Genomic DNA, 16,618 nt, shown 5'->3' with positions numbered 1-16,618 from the left:
CAGCCTTTCCCCACAATAAGTTGTACTTCAGCTTATATGTTAGAGGCCAAGCTATGGTATTGTATCTCCTCACAAATCTCTTGTATTACCGTGTCAATCCTATAAAGCCCCTCAACTACCTCAAGTTCCTAGGTAGAGACCATTTCAATATTACATCAATTTTGGCCTATTCAGTTGCTACCCCTTCCTAGGATACCAAGTGCCCCAAGTACTCCACACTAACCTGTGCAAAACAACATTTACTCATATTGGCCCTTAGTTGATGCTCCTGGAGCACTTTTAATATCGCCTTTAGATGCTCCTGATGCTTCTCATTGTACTTGTGGTACACCAAGATGACATCAAAGGAAACTAGAACAAACTTCCGGAGGTAAGGTTGAAACACCTTGTTCACGGGGATTGGAATATAGCAAGGGCATTAGTGAGGCCAAACAACATCACCAAGAACTCATAGTGTCCCTTGTGTGTCCAAAAAGCTATCTTCGAAAAATCCTCCCCTCTCATCTAAATCTGATGGTACGCGAACTTCAGATCCACCTTTGTGAATATCGTTGCCCCACAAAGCTCATCTAGCAACTAATCTATCACTATAATATGAAACTTGTTTGGCACAATCTCCTTACTTAAGGCCCGATAATCCACTCTCACCTCTCTCCTCAACTTCCTCATCATTACAAATAATGATAACCTGAAGAGTTCTGTCTTTACACTTATACCCTGGTGTGTACTTCTCATCACATCTGAATATAATCGTTTTCCCTTTTATCCTGCATCTCCGCTTCTGTGAGTTGCTTGAAGTTGCCCCCATGGTGAAATCCCCCACTTTTGTCTCTTGGAGCTTCTCTCTAAAAGGATACTGTCTAGGTTTTGGGTTCTGGAGTTATAGGGGTACTCTAGTAGGCCCCACCCATGATGTTGCTTCAGTTGGCCTTCTCCCTTTTATACTTCTTCTCCACCCTCTGACAAGCTTCATCGTCTCCCTCAGCCACCTAGGCCTTAATATCTTGAGTTCTGCATGTATGTCCTCCCTAAGCCCCTTCATAAAATTCCCTTCATATCCTTCCTCCGAGATTCTCCTGAATGTCCCCGACATCAGCTCAAACTTCTCTCAGTACTCCATAATTGTCTCTTCCTGAGATAGGGCATAGAACTGCACATATAGGTCTCCTCAAATGGCTCAAAAATGTTCAAACAAGCACTCTTTAAAATCTCCCCATGAGTAGATAGGATACCTAGCCTCCCTCCATTGGAACCAAGCTAGGGCTTTCCCTTCCAAACATAAACCTGCCACCATGAGTTTAGTCAACTCGTTGATAGCAAAGTAACGTTCCACCCATTACACCCTCATTCAAAGGCATGCATCTTTAACTTCCTTAGTCTCGCATCCATACCCTAATGTTTTCTTCACTCGTTCGTTCCTCCGGTGTGGTGATGGCGTGATTCCCTTCCTTCCTTCCTCCCTTGGTTGGGTATGACCTCATGGCTCCTCTCAATCATGCCCTTCTCAATTCCACCTCTCCGCATGCCCAGGTAGTCTCGCAAAAGGGTTGGCTTCCCTCCTTGTTGTCTTCCCTTCGAAATATCTCGATCCGCCCACCAACAGGGCCCCACCTGGTGGTCCTTGATGGAAAACACTTTCCCATTCATCATCGTCCTCCTAGATCTCCTTTCCTAGTGGTTCCACCCTAGGAATTGTCAGTGATGCTTTCGATTGTATCTCAAGCATTTGATAGGAAGTGGATACAAATTCCTTGAAATCATCGAACGGTGATAAAAAAATTAGTAAGAACACACCTAAGCTCATTTTATTGCAAGAAATATGAAAGAAAAATGCAAGATACATTTTGGACTTTTATTGGAAAGGAAGATCCGACTCTCCCAAATTCCTAGCTGGCGGCTAGAGCCTTCACAACCTAAAAATTTCTAATTTCAGTAAACTCAAAATATAATCTTGAAATCACTCTATTGTTAGTCTTAAATAAGCTCCCCCAATTCCCTTGTAAATCATCAATTTTTCTCTAAATTATTTCCTATCATATTTGATTTCAAATTAGATATATTGCCCCAAATAATTCCATCTCAATTGTAATTAAAACTTTCTTAAATAATTTCCCTTTGATTAAGAGCCTTCCTAAATAGCTTCCTCTTAATTAGAAAACTTCATAATTCATTTCCAATCAAATCGATTGGTCTATGAATTTTCCCTCCCAAAGTGCCACCTTGTCCTTAAGGTGGAATGAAGGAAACAACTACTGAAGCACTGGACTAATAGCACTGCATTGAAAAATAGACTGGCAATGATTCAAATGATCATTGCCTCCAGCATCTCCCTAATCAATATCTCTATCTCATTCTTCTGGAATGGGTGAGAATGGTATGAACGAACACTGATATGTGAGACTCCTTCATTCGAAATGATAGCATGCTCATGTTCACACGGAGTTGACGACCCCTGAACTGGCTGGAACACCTCTCGATACTGTTATAGGAGTGGTTGAATCATGTATGGTGCTACTATCTTCTTCCTATCTTCTTCTCCTTCCAAACTCTGCAGCTCCATAAAAAATCTCACTCATTCAACATTTCCCCTCATTAGAAGTGGCTTCAAAGGTGGCATCTCCTCTTCTTCTCCCCAAATTTTCACTTTATGATCTTTAGTTTTCCTAAGAGGTGGCTTTTGATGAAACAAGCTCTCTTCATCAAACATTTCTTGTCTGATCTTTTTCCTTTTAGATTCGGCCACGGGAATCCTGATCAAGTCTTGATTAAGGTTAGCAATTGAAACCGTCAACGAGATTTTGGATCACATCTCCACGAATTTTCTCATCATCTCTTCCAGAATTTCCTTTCTCTTTGATTCAACCTGAGGAATCGCCGTGAAGCCTTCAACTGCATCTCGATCATATTCTTTATCATATCCTCCAATTTCTCAAAGCGTTTCTCAATAGATGAGAGCCTTCCTCGCCCAAATATTTTTTTCTCCGTGCAAGCCCCGAGTTATTCGATCTTGACTTCCAACACATCCATCTTCTTTACTGTTATTAACAAATCTAGGTTCCAAACCACGAAAAACAACAAATAAATCAACAAATCTAGTCTTCAAATGGTGAAAATCAACAATACGGGAAGAAAAATGCAGCAAAAATCAGCTTTAATGACTTAAATTTCAGCCCAAAACACCGCTCTAATATCAATTTCTTAATAAATACTTGCAGAAATTGAAATAATATAGATAAAAGAAGAAATCAAAAGAAATTTGGTGACAAAACACTAGGAAAGCTTGATAATTGATGAAAAAGGTAAGAAAACAAATAAGATATAATGTACATTCAATTCAAAACGAAGATCCAACTCTCCTATCCCTTAGCCCGCGGTTAGAGCCCAAGCAAATCCTAAGAGATACAAATTCAACCAAACATAATATAACCCTAACACTTTCCCCCTTATTTAAAAAATATAATTATAATGATAATTACTAAACATACCCTCCCAAAATTAATTCCCTCCTAAACAGTCGTCTCCTTTTTAAATTTGCATTCAAATCATGGGCCCCACAAGGGGGCCAAGAGGTTGCTTGGTCCTGAAACACACCAAGGGCTGGCCTTGATGCTGAGCCAGCTGGACCGGTCTAACAAAATCATTAGGCATTAGCTGTAGTTCACAAAATATAAATTCATTTTATAAAATTTTGCTTGAGTTTTGCTGTAGTATTGAAATGACAAATGCAAACTTTCCTAAACGATTACACTAATCATGTTGTACTGCAATGTATATATACTCCTTTAACCAACAAACTAATTATGATCCTAAGTCAGACCGCTGCAACATCTCCTGAAATAAAACTAAAAAATAATTCTTTTTAACAACTTTTCAACAGAAGTCAATCACTAGCTTGTCAACAGAACTAGAAAATGACGTTTCCGTTACCAGGGAAAGATCATAGACATCTCCTGAAAAAAAAAAAAATCTTTTCAACAACTTTTTAACAGAAGTCAATTACCGGCTTGCCAATAAAACTAGAAAATGATGTTCTTCTTTTAAAGAGTTACCAATCTTAAAGATGCTGCCATTTTGTTAAGTGAGTCACTGCAAAATACTCAATTGCTATCTATGCTCTCTATGCAAGTATATTTACACTAACATAAACTATTTGCAATTGGAAAAAAATGTTTACTCTAGTTAAGCCGCTTCCAGGTTGAGCTTTGATAGATTTTGGCTGAGTGCTTCAGGTGATTCCTTAATTGTACGTTGCTTCAGTTCAGAAGGAACCTGGATTTGGCGCTGAGGTATTTCATCAGCCAGCTCCATCTCAAGTTTCATGAAGTCATCCTCAACATCATCATTTCCGAAATCTACAGACTGAAGTGGCATTCTTTCTGCAAGAAATACAAACCCAAAACCAAAATTTACAACTTTTATTGCCAAACAAGAAGAACAAAACTCATATTTAATATGTAAAAGTTTGTTCCACAATGTATCCTAACTTCTTGAACGAGCTTACTGAGGAGAGACAGAAAGGAAATCAAAAGCTGAAGAAGAAAGAAACTGCTACCTATGGCTTCATTAATTTGCTTTTGATCGGTAATGAACTCATCAAGTTGCTGAAGTTGAACATTGACTTCTTCCACATTGAGCATGTTTTCCTTAATTGCTTTGGCACCAATTTGCATAGCTTCAGATACCTGAAACAGGGGGAATGAAAGAATTCAGCTTGTAAGAGCACATTAATAATATAATAAATCTAAATTTTCTCACAATATCTGCCCTCTTCATATCCTAGGAAGAAATGTAAAAGCAACATTACCATCTTTGTGGAGTTGGTGTCTGTAATTACAGATAGAACTTCTTCAACTCGCTCTAAAAATGATATGCATTTAGCCCTATTCTCTGAAAACAACTTGGCCTGTCGTATATGTCTATAAGCAGCCTGTTTGTTTCCTGATCTCAGAGAAGCTGCTGCCATTTTTCTAGAGCTGCCAAAACATGACGGAGGAATAAGAATATAAAATTTCAACATCTTCAAGTTCCTGTCAAAATAAACTTATTAAAATTACTACAAAAAGGAGAATATGCGCCTCTTCCTATTAGAATATAAAATTTCAGGATTTTCAAGTTCCTTTCATCATGACCTTATTAAAAATTCTAAACAAAAGGGAATTTGGTCCTCTTCCGGAATAAGTGGGACATAATGCAAATAGATCTGGTCGAATAAAATACACATGAGGAATCAAATAAATTACAAATTATTTTATGAATATAACAAAATGGAACCATATCACCATGTTGAATGGAGCTTAAGAAAAATAAACAGATTCATAAGAGAAGAACTTATTGGAACCGGTGACATTTCACAATGAAACTTTAATTTAAAACATGTTTGCCGAGCAACTCAAAGTACATTTAGACCAACAGTTGCATCTAAAAAAAAAAGCTAAGTTATTTGATATATTTTAGAGCAGATATAAATATTAAAAATAATAATAAATTAAAAAACCCAGCATTCACAACAAATGCTTTAAATGCATCCAAATGAGACAATCAGAATACAATCACTGTAGCAACAAAGCAAAGAATTTTCTCTACGGTGCCACAAATTGACTATTTTAAAAATACCATCAATATTTTTAATAGATATACATAACGATAAATCTTAAAATTATGGAGGGGTCATAAATTGAATATTTTTTATGAAAATTATATTTATAGAAATAAAAAATATATATAATATATAAATAAGTCTTAAAATTTCACAGGAGGAACGTGCCTCTCATGACCATGGTATTATACCATGGTTAATAAAATTAGCATAATCAAGTAGGGGTCCCTATCCTCCATTTAGGAATTGCAGACTAGTATTAGAAATTTGTGAAGGATTTTATGCAGATTGTTTTGTCATAATCCAAACTGGCACAGATGGCAATTCAATTAGGATGTACTGCAGTGTAAGATTAGAGTTTTCAGAAGTTAAAGGGTTATTTAATTTTTTACCCTATAATCAGTATTTATTATGTTAAAAAATATTTCTAGATCTACAGTGATCTCTCACACAAGGGATCAAGTTGTGTTAATGAGAAGGTAATTTCATATGTTTCTAGACAGATAAAAACTAATGAGAAGAACAATAAAAAAAGTGATATAGAGTTGCCTATAATTGCATTTGCCATGAAAACATAGAGACATTATTTGTATGGACTCTAAAGTGAAGTATACACCAATCATTAGAGTTAGAATTATACATTCACTCCAAAAGAGTTAAATTTGACGAAAAAAGATGGTTGAATTAATCAAAGACTAAGATTTTAGTGTTCAATATACTAATGCTACAGGTTGGTTACCCATTAAGGAGTTTATTTTTATAAAAGAGAGAGATAAGTTGGAGTTTGATGTAAAAAGATAGGAAATGAGCATGAAGAGAAGTTACATCAAATAAATGTGAGACATATTTGAAGGATAGAATTCAGGAAGCTCAATAAATAAATGAGAGGCAAATGAAAAATGTGAAGTTAACCAAAGTCGGAAAGAAGAAAAGAATAAAAGGTTAATGAAAGCGGTGTAGTAAAATGTGGAGGTAGATAGTGGGTCCCTAATTATTTGCGCTTGAGACAATATTTTGCATGAGGCAAACAAAATAAAAATTGATGTATAAGGACTTGAGGTTAACTTTTGAGGCTGGAATTAAAGATTGATGTGGCAAAATTTGTTGATAAATGTGAACCATTTCAAATCATGAAGGTAGAACATTAATGACACTAATTTGTTGCAGTCATTATCCATGCTATAGTGAAAAATGGGAGTAGATTACCATGAATTTTGGGTGTTCCAAGTTCAAGGAAAGGACATGATGCAACCTGGGTAGCTATTGCCAAATTGACAAAGTTCATGCATTCAATAGCTGAGCTTTAAAAGCAAATGATAAGCATATAACAAAAGCACAAATCATGAATTGGCTTGAGGGGAAAGGGAAATACATAGATATATTAAAACATAAGCATAGTATGTACTAATAGTTGAAAATCATAATTTTTCTAACATATCTTATTATATATACACTTTTAATGTGTTTCTTGATAACTCATATCTACAAGTTAAAGATTAAACAAGTCCATAAAAAAAAAGTACGTCGTTTCAATCAAAGGCTAATTTTAATGGGCTTAAAAATCTTTGTGGGAAAAAATATGCATGCAAACTTGCTAGAGTACAAAGAATATAAGGGACAAACCATTTACCCCTTTCTTGATAAAGGATAGAAAATGGTTTAAAACATAAAATAAATGCAATTTATGGGCAGAGAAATCCCAAATGAGCGCATAAACAATAAGTTATAGCCTTCTTCCTCATCTTAAAAAAAGTAGGATACTTATTCAATCATTTTGTATACTCTGCCTAGTAAATTATCTTGCAACACTTGACTATTGTAGGTTAAAACCCGGCAAATGATGGAGGATGGAGATTTCTACTACCTACAAATCTATTATCTTGATTTAATTAGATTGTAGAGCAAATACATTTGCATGAGAACGAAACTTAGTAATGAAAATACTCTCATTATGCTATATCTAACCTCCAACAAAAATTTTTATGTATATAAGTAATTTAAATAAATCAAAAGCCAAAAAAAAAAAAGACTAAACCAGAAAAAAAAAATTAAAAAAAAAATGTAGCAAGCACCAGCGATCAACATAAAGCAAGCTATTTTGCATTGTTGTGCTTTGCCATTTAAATAATGCAGGAGTTGTGTTTTGCTATGTTAAGGGCCATAATATGTACTATTTTGTATTTTTGGAATGTACGCTTCATAGTGATGCATTCTAAAGTGTATGCAATGACGGAAATGAATGACAGTTAAGTAATGATTGTAATAGAATGTATACTCGTGTGTGAAAGATTGAACAGGAGCTCACAGTTTGGCAAAGATAAACATTATCCCTACTGGTGGATCCAAATTTGTTCGTGAGCAGCATCAAAATCTTACTGAAAAGAATGACTTGATAACAAGGAAAATAAAAACTAGAAAGAGAAAAATAGAATCTAAAGTGAGAAGCTCTGGATCTTCACTAAAATATTAGAGGAACAAGTGCGGTGACTCAATTTTTTAATCAAGTCACCTCGATTTTATAAAAATTCAATTTCAACTCAATTTTAACTCGAGGCTATTCAATTTAATTAAGTTTGACTAGTTTATATAATTTGGACTCAATTTTTTAGCTCGAGCTACCTAAAATCGATTATCCTATCATAGGAATTTGACCTTCCTCTTCCTAAACCCATATAAATCCGATGATTTCCAATGGATGGTTCTTATTTGAGAAATTAAGCATGAGGGAGATAAGGCGTCGGGTCATTGGACTCATTACTAATAAACCCCCAATGCATTAAAATTTCATTCATACCAATCATTTACCTGCAACAAACCCCAAGTTTTTTGTAGCCATTGGATCCAAATTCAATGGTTATGCACTTGACCAAATCAAGTTGCTTAATGCTTAGGTTTTAGATTATAATAAAATTAATCTAAAAATAGTGCATGCCCCTTTTGCTAGAGTTTTCAAAATCCTAAATTTTTATAAGATCATTAAATAGGATTATTTAGTTTTAATTAATCATAAAACAAATTTGGGATATATCATAGGCACTCATATACCTATAAATTAAATTCCATCATATTTAAATCTATTTATGTATTTTTCAAGTTAAATGGTTAAGTGAAAAAAAAAATCCATAATTATAAAAACTCCTAAAAAATTTAAATCACCCTTTCGTATGATTCCAAGGTCTTAGATTATGCCAAAATTAATCTAAGATCCTCCGAAAAAGCTATCGGAGCGATATTCTCTATTTTAAAGAATCCAAAGCATTCTTAAGAAAAAAATAAGAACCATCTTTAGGAACCCTCTTTCCTTGTGCATGGTATTTTGAAGCTCCCCAAAGCTTCAAGCACCCCATTGTTCAAATCTTAGGACGCCTTTAGATCCTAATTCACCCTATGACAAATCTTAGGTTGTCTTGATTCAAGTTGAAACAAATTCAACTTGAATGATCCTATCCAAAGTCCTTTGTTTTGTGTTTTCTTAGACACTCAGGGGTTCTCAATTAACCTCTAAAGAGTCAAAGAGAGTATACACAAGGTCCTTAAGACCAAATCCTAGGTTGCCTAATTTGTTTGTTAAGCCAAAATCAACAAATCCCTATTTTAGGCATAGGATACCAATCCTAGTCCCATGTTTTTGCTTAACACAAATTAAGCAAATCAAACCTTCATCCTTGATTATGAAAATTCAAGGACACCTGCTATATTTGTAGCCCTAAAGTTACAAATAACCTCTCATTTCTATGGACCTATAAGTCATAAGACAAGCCACTTTCTTAACCTGAAAGTAATAAAAATTACTTAACCCTTAGCCTCAAACCTAGGGGTGTCAATTTCGGGTTACGAGTCGGGTTCGGGTCGAACCCGGAACTGACCCGACATTATTCGGGTCAACCCAAACCCGACCCGTTTTTACAAACGGGTCGATTTTTTGGACCCGAACCCGACCCGACACGAAAAGAAGAAACTGGTCCACTGGAAGAAGAAGCGCGAATGCGACGGCAGGCCGGCGGAGGAACTGGAAGAAGAAGAACGGCAGGCCGACGGACAGTCATGGCAATCCGATGGAGGACAACGACATTTCTTTGACGAAAAAAAATAAACAACATGGTGACGCGCTGACGGCAGGCCGACGGAGGGCCATAGCAACGGCCGCACTCGGCTGCGAGAGGGCAGGCTGGCGGAGGGCTCCACTGACGGACACGACAATGCTCTGACGCGGTGACAACCTGAGGAGACGCGATGGCCTGACGGATCCCTGACCGCTACGAGATGGCTTGACGGGTCAAAACAAGTTGTTTTCGGGTTACCGGGTCAACCCGAACTCGACCCGATTTTAGAAACGGGTCGAAATTCCTAACCAGAACCCAAAAATTTCGTTTCAGGTTCGAGTCGGATTTTCGGGTCGCGTCAAATATTGACACCCCTACTCAAACCTATATGTTATACTCTCTTCCTCAGCCTCAAAGCTATACGAGATCTCATAGTCCTTAGCCTTTTAAAGCTATAAGTTAAATCACATTTTTCCCTTAGCCAAATGCTATAGGAAGACACATTCTCCCTTCCCTTTGGCCTCAAAGCCAAAGCATACATGCTTAACCCAATCAAATAGGTGATCTCCCAATTTAGATCTATACTTCAGATAAACATCTCTTGGCCAAAATATGTTTCAATTAATCATAAATTGAAATTCAAAATTTTAGGTCTCTTTAGAAGCCTATTTCTCCTTAAATCACCCTATTTCTCCCAAAATTTTAGGTGATGGAAACTCATCAGCTCCTCGAGGTGATGCAGTTGAGTATGTTCCAAAATGAATGGCATTATCGTGCTACATCTTCTGGCAAGGTATATGTTTTTTTTTGTTTGCTTTATTGCAGTGATTGTGTTGCTTTCAATTTATGATGAACACTTTACTTCTTTTTTGTTATTTTCGTTGAAGAAATTCAATGTCTTTAGTTAGGGAGCAACTATTTATCGAGCAAGTTGAGGTCAACTCTATATAAATTAAGGGATGACTCTTTGTGAAGTGACTCAAATATGACTCTTTGATTTTCCAAGTTAATGAGACTTCTTTATATGACGATGGCAACCCTGTATAAGGCGAGTTGGAGAAAAGAAAGTGAATCTTTTTGAAATGGTGAAGATATGGACAAGATATGGTGCATTAACGATAGATGTGATTTGAGCCTCAAAAACTAGATCATTATCCTATCTATATAACCCTCACCCAGACAGGAAGGGTACTATATTTGTAGAAAGACATAAATAATGAAGAAAATTTTTAGAGCTAATATACATGTTTAATAGATCTATTTTCTCATAATTTTTCCCCTTTGGTTTACTGTTTATGATGACCCAAAATCCTAAACATTAAAAAAAATAATAATAATAAAATTGATGAAAACCTCACTGGAGATGTCCACTTTCATTTCCAAGTGAATTTTCTAAAATCCACCCTATATTTTGAGATCTTGAACTATTTTCTTCCCACAATTGATTAGCTCTGGACAGATTGACAAAAGTTGAGTCCAAGGACAAATTACCCCACCAACTAACCCCATCAATTTCAGATCAACACTAGATATCATTTTAAACATATATCAATTTTGCAAGAAAATCCCACCACCACATCAACGTCAAACTTCTTAGAGAGGATTGTGAACAAGAAGACTCTCCAAGAGCCCAAGTGCTCTGCTGGGAACTCTTGAACTATGTAAGTACAATAAGAGGGCAAGTGCTTTTTGCTAACCAGCTCACTGTCACGGTACCTGTTCTTTCCCTTACACCCAAGCTATGTTCTTAGGTTACACTAATCAAACTATCTCCTTAGCCTAAAGTAATATGTAACAGAGATTGCTCCTTTGGATGTCAAGATAACCTACAATTTCTCGGTTACAATAGGAGATAAGAGCCCTATAAATAAGATATTATACCGATCAATGAACTTTTTTACATAAGGAGCATCAGGCACCATGTCACACCTATTGCAATGCTTTCACAAATTGATGTGCAATGCAAAAAAAATGCCAAAAAGGTGATATATTATATTCAACCTTCTAAAACAAACCACAATCAAGTATAAAGAATAAGTACTTCTCCCATCGTTGACCGACTGTGTCAACTTGCTGCAGCAACTTCTCTCTTGTCCAGAACAAGTGCAAAAGATCATAGTCAAGGTCTGTGACCGCTTTAATAGATGCTGAAGTAAGGGAAAGCTTTACACCCTGAATACAGCAACTGAACTAAGTATAGTCCTGGAAAAGACTAGAAGTAAATCATAAAATAAAGAATTATCTATAATGACAAATAAAAAGAATTAACAGGATAAAATGAATTACCTCAATAAACTCATTCTTCCTCACTGACAAATAGTATGCCTGTCTAGTTTCACATAGGTGAGACAAAATGGCAGAAGTTTCTTGAGAGCCCTTGCAGAGACTTTGAAAGTTCTTCATAGTAATGACGCATGTAGCCGTCCAGTTGCTTGCACTTAAGGTTTTAATAACATCAGCAGCTCTTTCCTGAAAATGCAAAGGAAAACATCTCATAGTGTATTCAAGCTCATTTGAGTATTGAAAATTCATTTATCTTAATGTAAAAATGATGCATACCTGCAGCAGTACCCTAAGAATAAAAGTATCATCGGAGTTATCTTCCAGAGAAATTGATCTAAAAGTGCCCAAAATCTGTCCTGCCCTCCTGAACAACCGAGAGAGACGTCCACTAGTCGGATTGCTTAGTTCCCTTCTTAATAGAATGTCCCCATTGAGATGCATTTCGTGCTGGCGGAAGTGATAAATGGTTAAAAAGAAAAAACAACCTTAAATTGTTCAGAACCATCACGCAAAAAGAGTTGGAAAGAAAGTTTCGTTTCAAAGTATTCCGTTGCAACACTAGAATTTAATGCATACAATAAGTAAAACAGTTCCATAGTACAACAGTCATACGATCTCCATTCTAAAAAAGCAGCAGTTTAGATACTTTATGACTATTTTGTTTTTAGAAGAGAGGAAAGGCCAAGCAACAGTAAGATACAAACAATTTTTTGGCTGCTTCAGCACTTTATTAATGAAGACAAAGGGTAAAGCAAAAAAAAAACAAAAAAATATTGATCATCCATGAAAAAAGTGCCTCCATTTGCCCTACTAGCAAGCAAATCAGAAATATCATTCGTGATATAATTTGTCATGCATAAGGAGTTTGCAGTTTGAGTCTAAAGGTTTTCGTTTGAGTAAATCTAAAATTGAATATATGGAGTCTAATTTTAGTAGTAATAGATCTAGTGTGAGATTGTGACTTTGGGTGATAAGTCATTAATAAGAGCACACAGTTTTAGATATTTTGGGTCTATTGTTTAGAGTGATGGTGAAATAGATGGGAATATTATCAGTAGAATTCAAGTTAGATTGTTGAAGTGGAGGAATGCATCAGGCTTGTTGTGTGATCCAAAAGTTCCCCTCAAACTTAAAGAGAAAATTATATAAAATGGTGGTGAGACCTGCAATGCTTTATGGTGCAAAATGTTGGCCATTAAAAGAGAAGCATAATATTAAGTTAAGTGTTGGAGAGATGACGATGCTCAAGTGGATGAGTGGCTTTACTGTTAGAGACAAAATATGAAACAAGCATATCCGTGAAAAGGTTGGAGTAGCTTCAATGGAGGATAAGATTAGAGAGAGTTGCCTTAGATGGTTTGATCATATAAAACGGCGTCCTTCCAATAACCTGTTCTGGAGAGTAGATGTATTAGATTTAGCTTATGTTAAAAAAGATAGAGGTGGAACTAAAAAGAATTGGTTAGAAAATATTAGAAGTGGCATTTTCTTTATTAGATTTAAATGAGAATTTGACACTTAACAGGACATAATGGAGAAAAATGATTCATGCAGCCGACCCCATGTAATGGGATAAAGGCTTGTTGTTGTTGTTATTGTAGGGAGTTTGCAATTGCATTCACTAAAGATAACATTTTCAAGAGTTATTTGGGCGCTAATATGATAAAAATTCCAAGGGAAGGTGTTCTCAATGCTTTTACAACTTATAATAATTATAAGTCATCATTATAACAATGATGATGAAAGACAATACGTACAAGAATTCATGGTCCTATTCAAGATATGTAAAACATCTTTAAACAGCTACCGTTAAGGATGAATCAAGGCATCAGTAGCAATAATGTGGCCTTGATCAATCAAACATTTTCCTTTTCTGACCCTTGATCATCAATGCGAAGCTCCTTACCTCACATCTACTACTGCTTGTCTCTGATGGAGCTGTATATTCTATTATCATATACACAATAGATATAAGTTCAACTCTCTCTTAATGTGCTCATTTAGCCTTCTCAGTAGCCTTCTCAGTATTAAAGAGCATAAATGACACTACTATTGTGAAGAATAATTTGTGTGTTAATATAACCCAGTTGGCTATTTATGAACTTCTTCGTTTTCTCCTGCTTCATGGTACTCTTTTTGCTAGTAAAAAGCTTCAAGTAACATCTCTCAATTCCAACTATACAGTTCTATTTCAAACTAATTATATTCATGGTTATATTATCCTTATTTGGTACAAAATTGAAGACGCCTAGACCAACTACTCCAATTAAAACTTAGCTTTAATCAAAGTATTATTTCCTTTTTTTCATTTCCAATGAATTAACAAAGTGTCTAGTATTTTTCCTATTTCAGCCTATTTTCTGAAGCTTTCTCTCCATTGCTGTAATTTGCATTTTATTCAAGAATTATTTAACGTAATTAGAGTATTAGACAATATATCATCTACAAATAGCATCTCTTCAAAATTCCACTAAGAAAATTTAGATGAAAAAGGATAAGAAAAAACAATAAAAATCATTGCTGCACATTATAGTAGATTAAGCGTCGGCAACTTACCAGAACTTGTTCCATGCATAAAGGTGTCAGGCCTCCCCGAGAAAACCAAGTATTTTTCAACTAGAAACAATATGATCAGAAGAAAGCATAAGTCTAGAAATTTTAAATTTATTATCTAATCAAAATATTTTCAATATATGCAGCATTTTGTTTAGCAGAATGAATATATGCCATGAGTAACAGCAACATATCCAAGAAGAAAAGCAGTGTTTTGTTTTAGTAGGGAAAATGAAAAAATTGCCCATCAATAAATCTGAATTCATTTATAAGTTGCAACAGACAAGTTATTCTATTTCTACCAACAATTATTTGGTTGAGTGGCATTGTCTTTGATCTCTAAAGTGAAGCTCCATTGTTTTAATCCTTGCAGAAAAAAATTATCCCAAGTCTTGTTTACAGTTTCTTATCATCAACAAAGAAAGTAAGTTGGGATAGTAGCTTCACACTTGAGATCATCATCACCTGAACTTGTTACCACAACAAGAACTAGTCAACAAATAACTTGGAAATGCTGCCAGAATAACAAAAATTGAGGGTTGATGTGAAGATGAAAGACCATCATAAAATCTTTGCAAGTTGAAGCAAAAAAAAAGTCACATGCAGCAAAATTGAGTGTCACAAAAATAATAATTTTAAAATAAAAGTGTAGGTAAATTTGATATAACAAAGATGAATTATCATATAAAAGGAAGTGAAGTGTAACACTTGTTATTTATTAAAAAAAAAAGTAAAAAATAGGTTTGGGTGATTTGGATGTGTACAATAGATAGAAAAATAAGGACCACTAGGCTAAGTATATCTAATCAATATAAATGGAAACAATTGAACATTGTAGACCAAAATGTTAACATGACTATATGTTGTGAAAAAGATAGTTGCTTAAAATAGAGTAAACACAACTTACAGCAATTACAAAAGAACAAATGATAGAGGGTCTATAAAGCTAACAAAAAATTATTGAGATTAAATTAATGGAAATTATAATCTCATGTTTTTTAGTCCAAAACAGGAATCTCGTGAATGATGTAAGAGAGAACAATTTGTAAAACAAAAAATTATCAAGCACAAACAAATCAACCTATTAATGAGCATTTCAAAGTCCTACAGTAATATTTTAAGGTTGTTGACCACAAATAGTTGGAGTCACTTCTTTCATTGCCAACCTATTATACCTTAAGGACTAGATTCTAAATTGGAATACCAACAAGCCATTTAGAGTATTCACTGTTAAAGATTACTTCTTTCCGAAGTTAGCCCAAAAGATATTCTTTTAGACGACGCTGGATCATTAACAGATAGCATAAAACAGAACTTCGAAGTTTTTAGAGCAAAATATCAGATCAAAAAATAAATTAATAATCTTTAACCCAGAGAAAGTTCGGATTGGAGACATCGGAAGAGCAAAACTGAAACACATTGTGGATTTCTGAAGAACGGTAACCAATTAAAAACAATAAAAAATGCGGACCTCAGAGATTCGGACGACGCAAACGCCGAGATTGCGAGCAACCTTAAGGATGAGATCTCTCCAGAAGAGGAAACGAGGCTCCCAATCCGATCTCTGGCCACTGAAGGCTTTGAAACGCGCAGTAGCCACAACCTCATCGTCCCAATCTGGCACTTCGTTCTTCACCAAGTCGCTCACGGACGAAACGGATAAGGACGTCGAAGAACTCGTCATCAAAGAACCGATTAGTTTGCAAAGAGATTTGAGGAGAAATGGACACACATCTCAATGACAATAGAGGATTTTGACATCGCACGTCACCTCTCAAGAGGGTTAATTGCGTGCATTGATAACTTAGATGCTGTAAGTTTTCCCTCCAATATCCAAATCAGAAATATCGGATGGAAATTCGTCCAATTTCAGATCTATTGAGGTGTATTAAAACTCAAAATTCATCAAGAAATCTGCCGAACAGAAGCATAGGGAGGCCCTCACTTCCAATAGTGAACTAGGGTTCGCTGACGTTCGATTTGCTCGTCTTCTGAAAGCTGTTGTCAGAATTTAAATTTTTTTATAAAAAAATTAGACAGTAAACTTTTTATGCTCGTTATGTTTTAGCATAACTTAATATCAAAAAAATTAATCAAAAATATTTTTATATAACAAGAAGAAATTTATAGCTAAACATTAATG

General features: G+C 35.3%; 1 protein-coding gene and 1 long non-coding RNA gene across 2 annotated transcripts; both read right to left on the bottom strand.

Moving 5' to 3' along the window:
* Positions 1-3,705: 3,705 nt before the first annotated feature.
* On the bottom strand, positions 3,706-4,267 carry LOC114580484. Its single transcript, XR_003701914.1, has 3 exons — positions 4,175-4,267; positions 3,928-3,950; positions 3,706-3,831 (listed from the first exon to the last, which is right to left on the bottom strand). It is a non-coding gene; the product is annotated as an uncharacterized LOC114580484 (long non-coding RNA).
* Positions 4,268-4,269: 2 nt separating this feature from the next.
* On the bottom strand, positions 4,270-16,618 carry LOC110104652 (charged multivesicular body protein 7; the record flags this gene model as incomplete). The annotated part of the gene is made up of 8 exons (XM_028698188.1): positions 15,947-16,618; positions 14,479-14,538; positions 12,199-12,369; positions 11,926-12,108; positions 11,681-11,811; positions 4,805-4,973; positions 4,553-4,682; positions 4,270-4,376 (listed from the first exon to the last, which is right to left on the bottom strand). Coding segments are annotated over exons 1-8 (1,164 nt in total), but the record flags the coding sequence as incomplete, so codon positions are not given.

Source organism: Dendrobium catenatum, unplaced genomic scaffold (genome assembly GCF_001605985.2).
Source record: "Dendrobium catenatum unplaced genomic scaffold, ASM160598v2 fragScaff_scaffold_1056, whole genome shotgun sequence".
Taxonomy (NCBI): Eukaryota; Viridiplantae; Streptophyta; class Magnoliopsida; order Asparagales; family Orchidaceae; genus Dendrobium; species Dendrobium catenatum.
The sequence above is the reverse complement of the archived record's forward strand: the minus strand, read 5'-3'. Positions and strand labels throughout refer to the sequence as shown.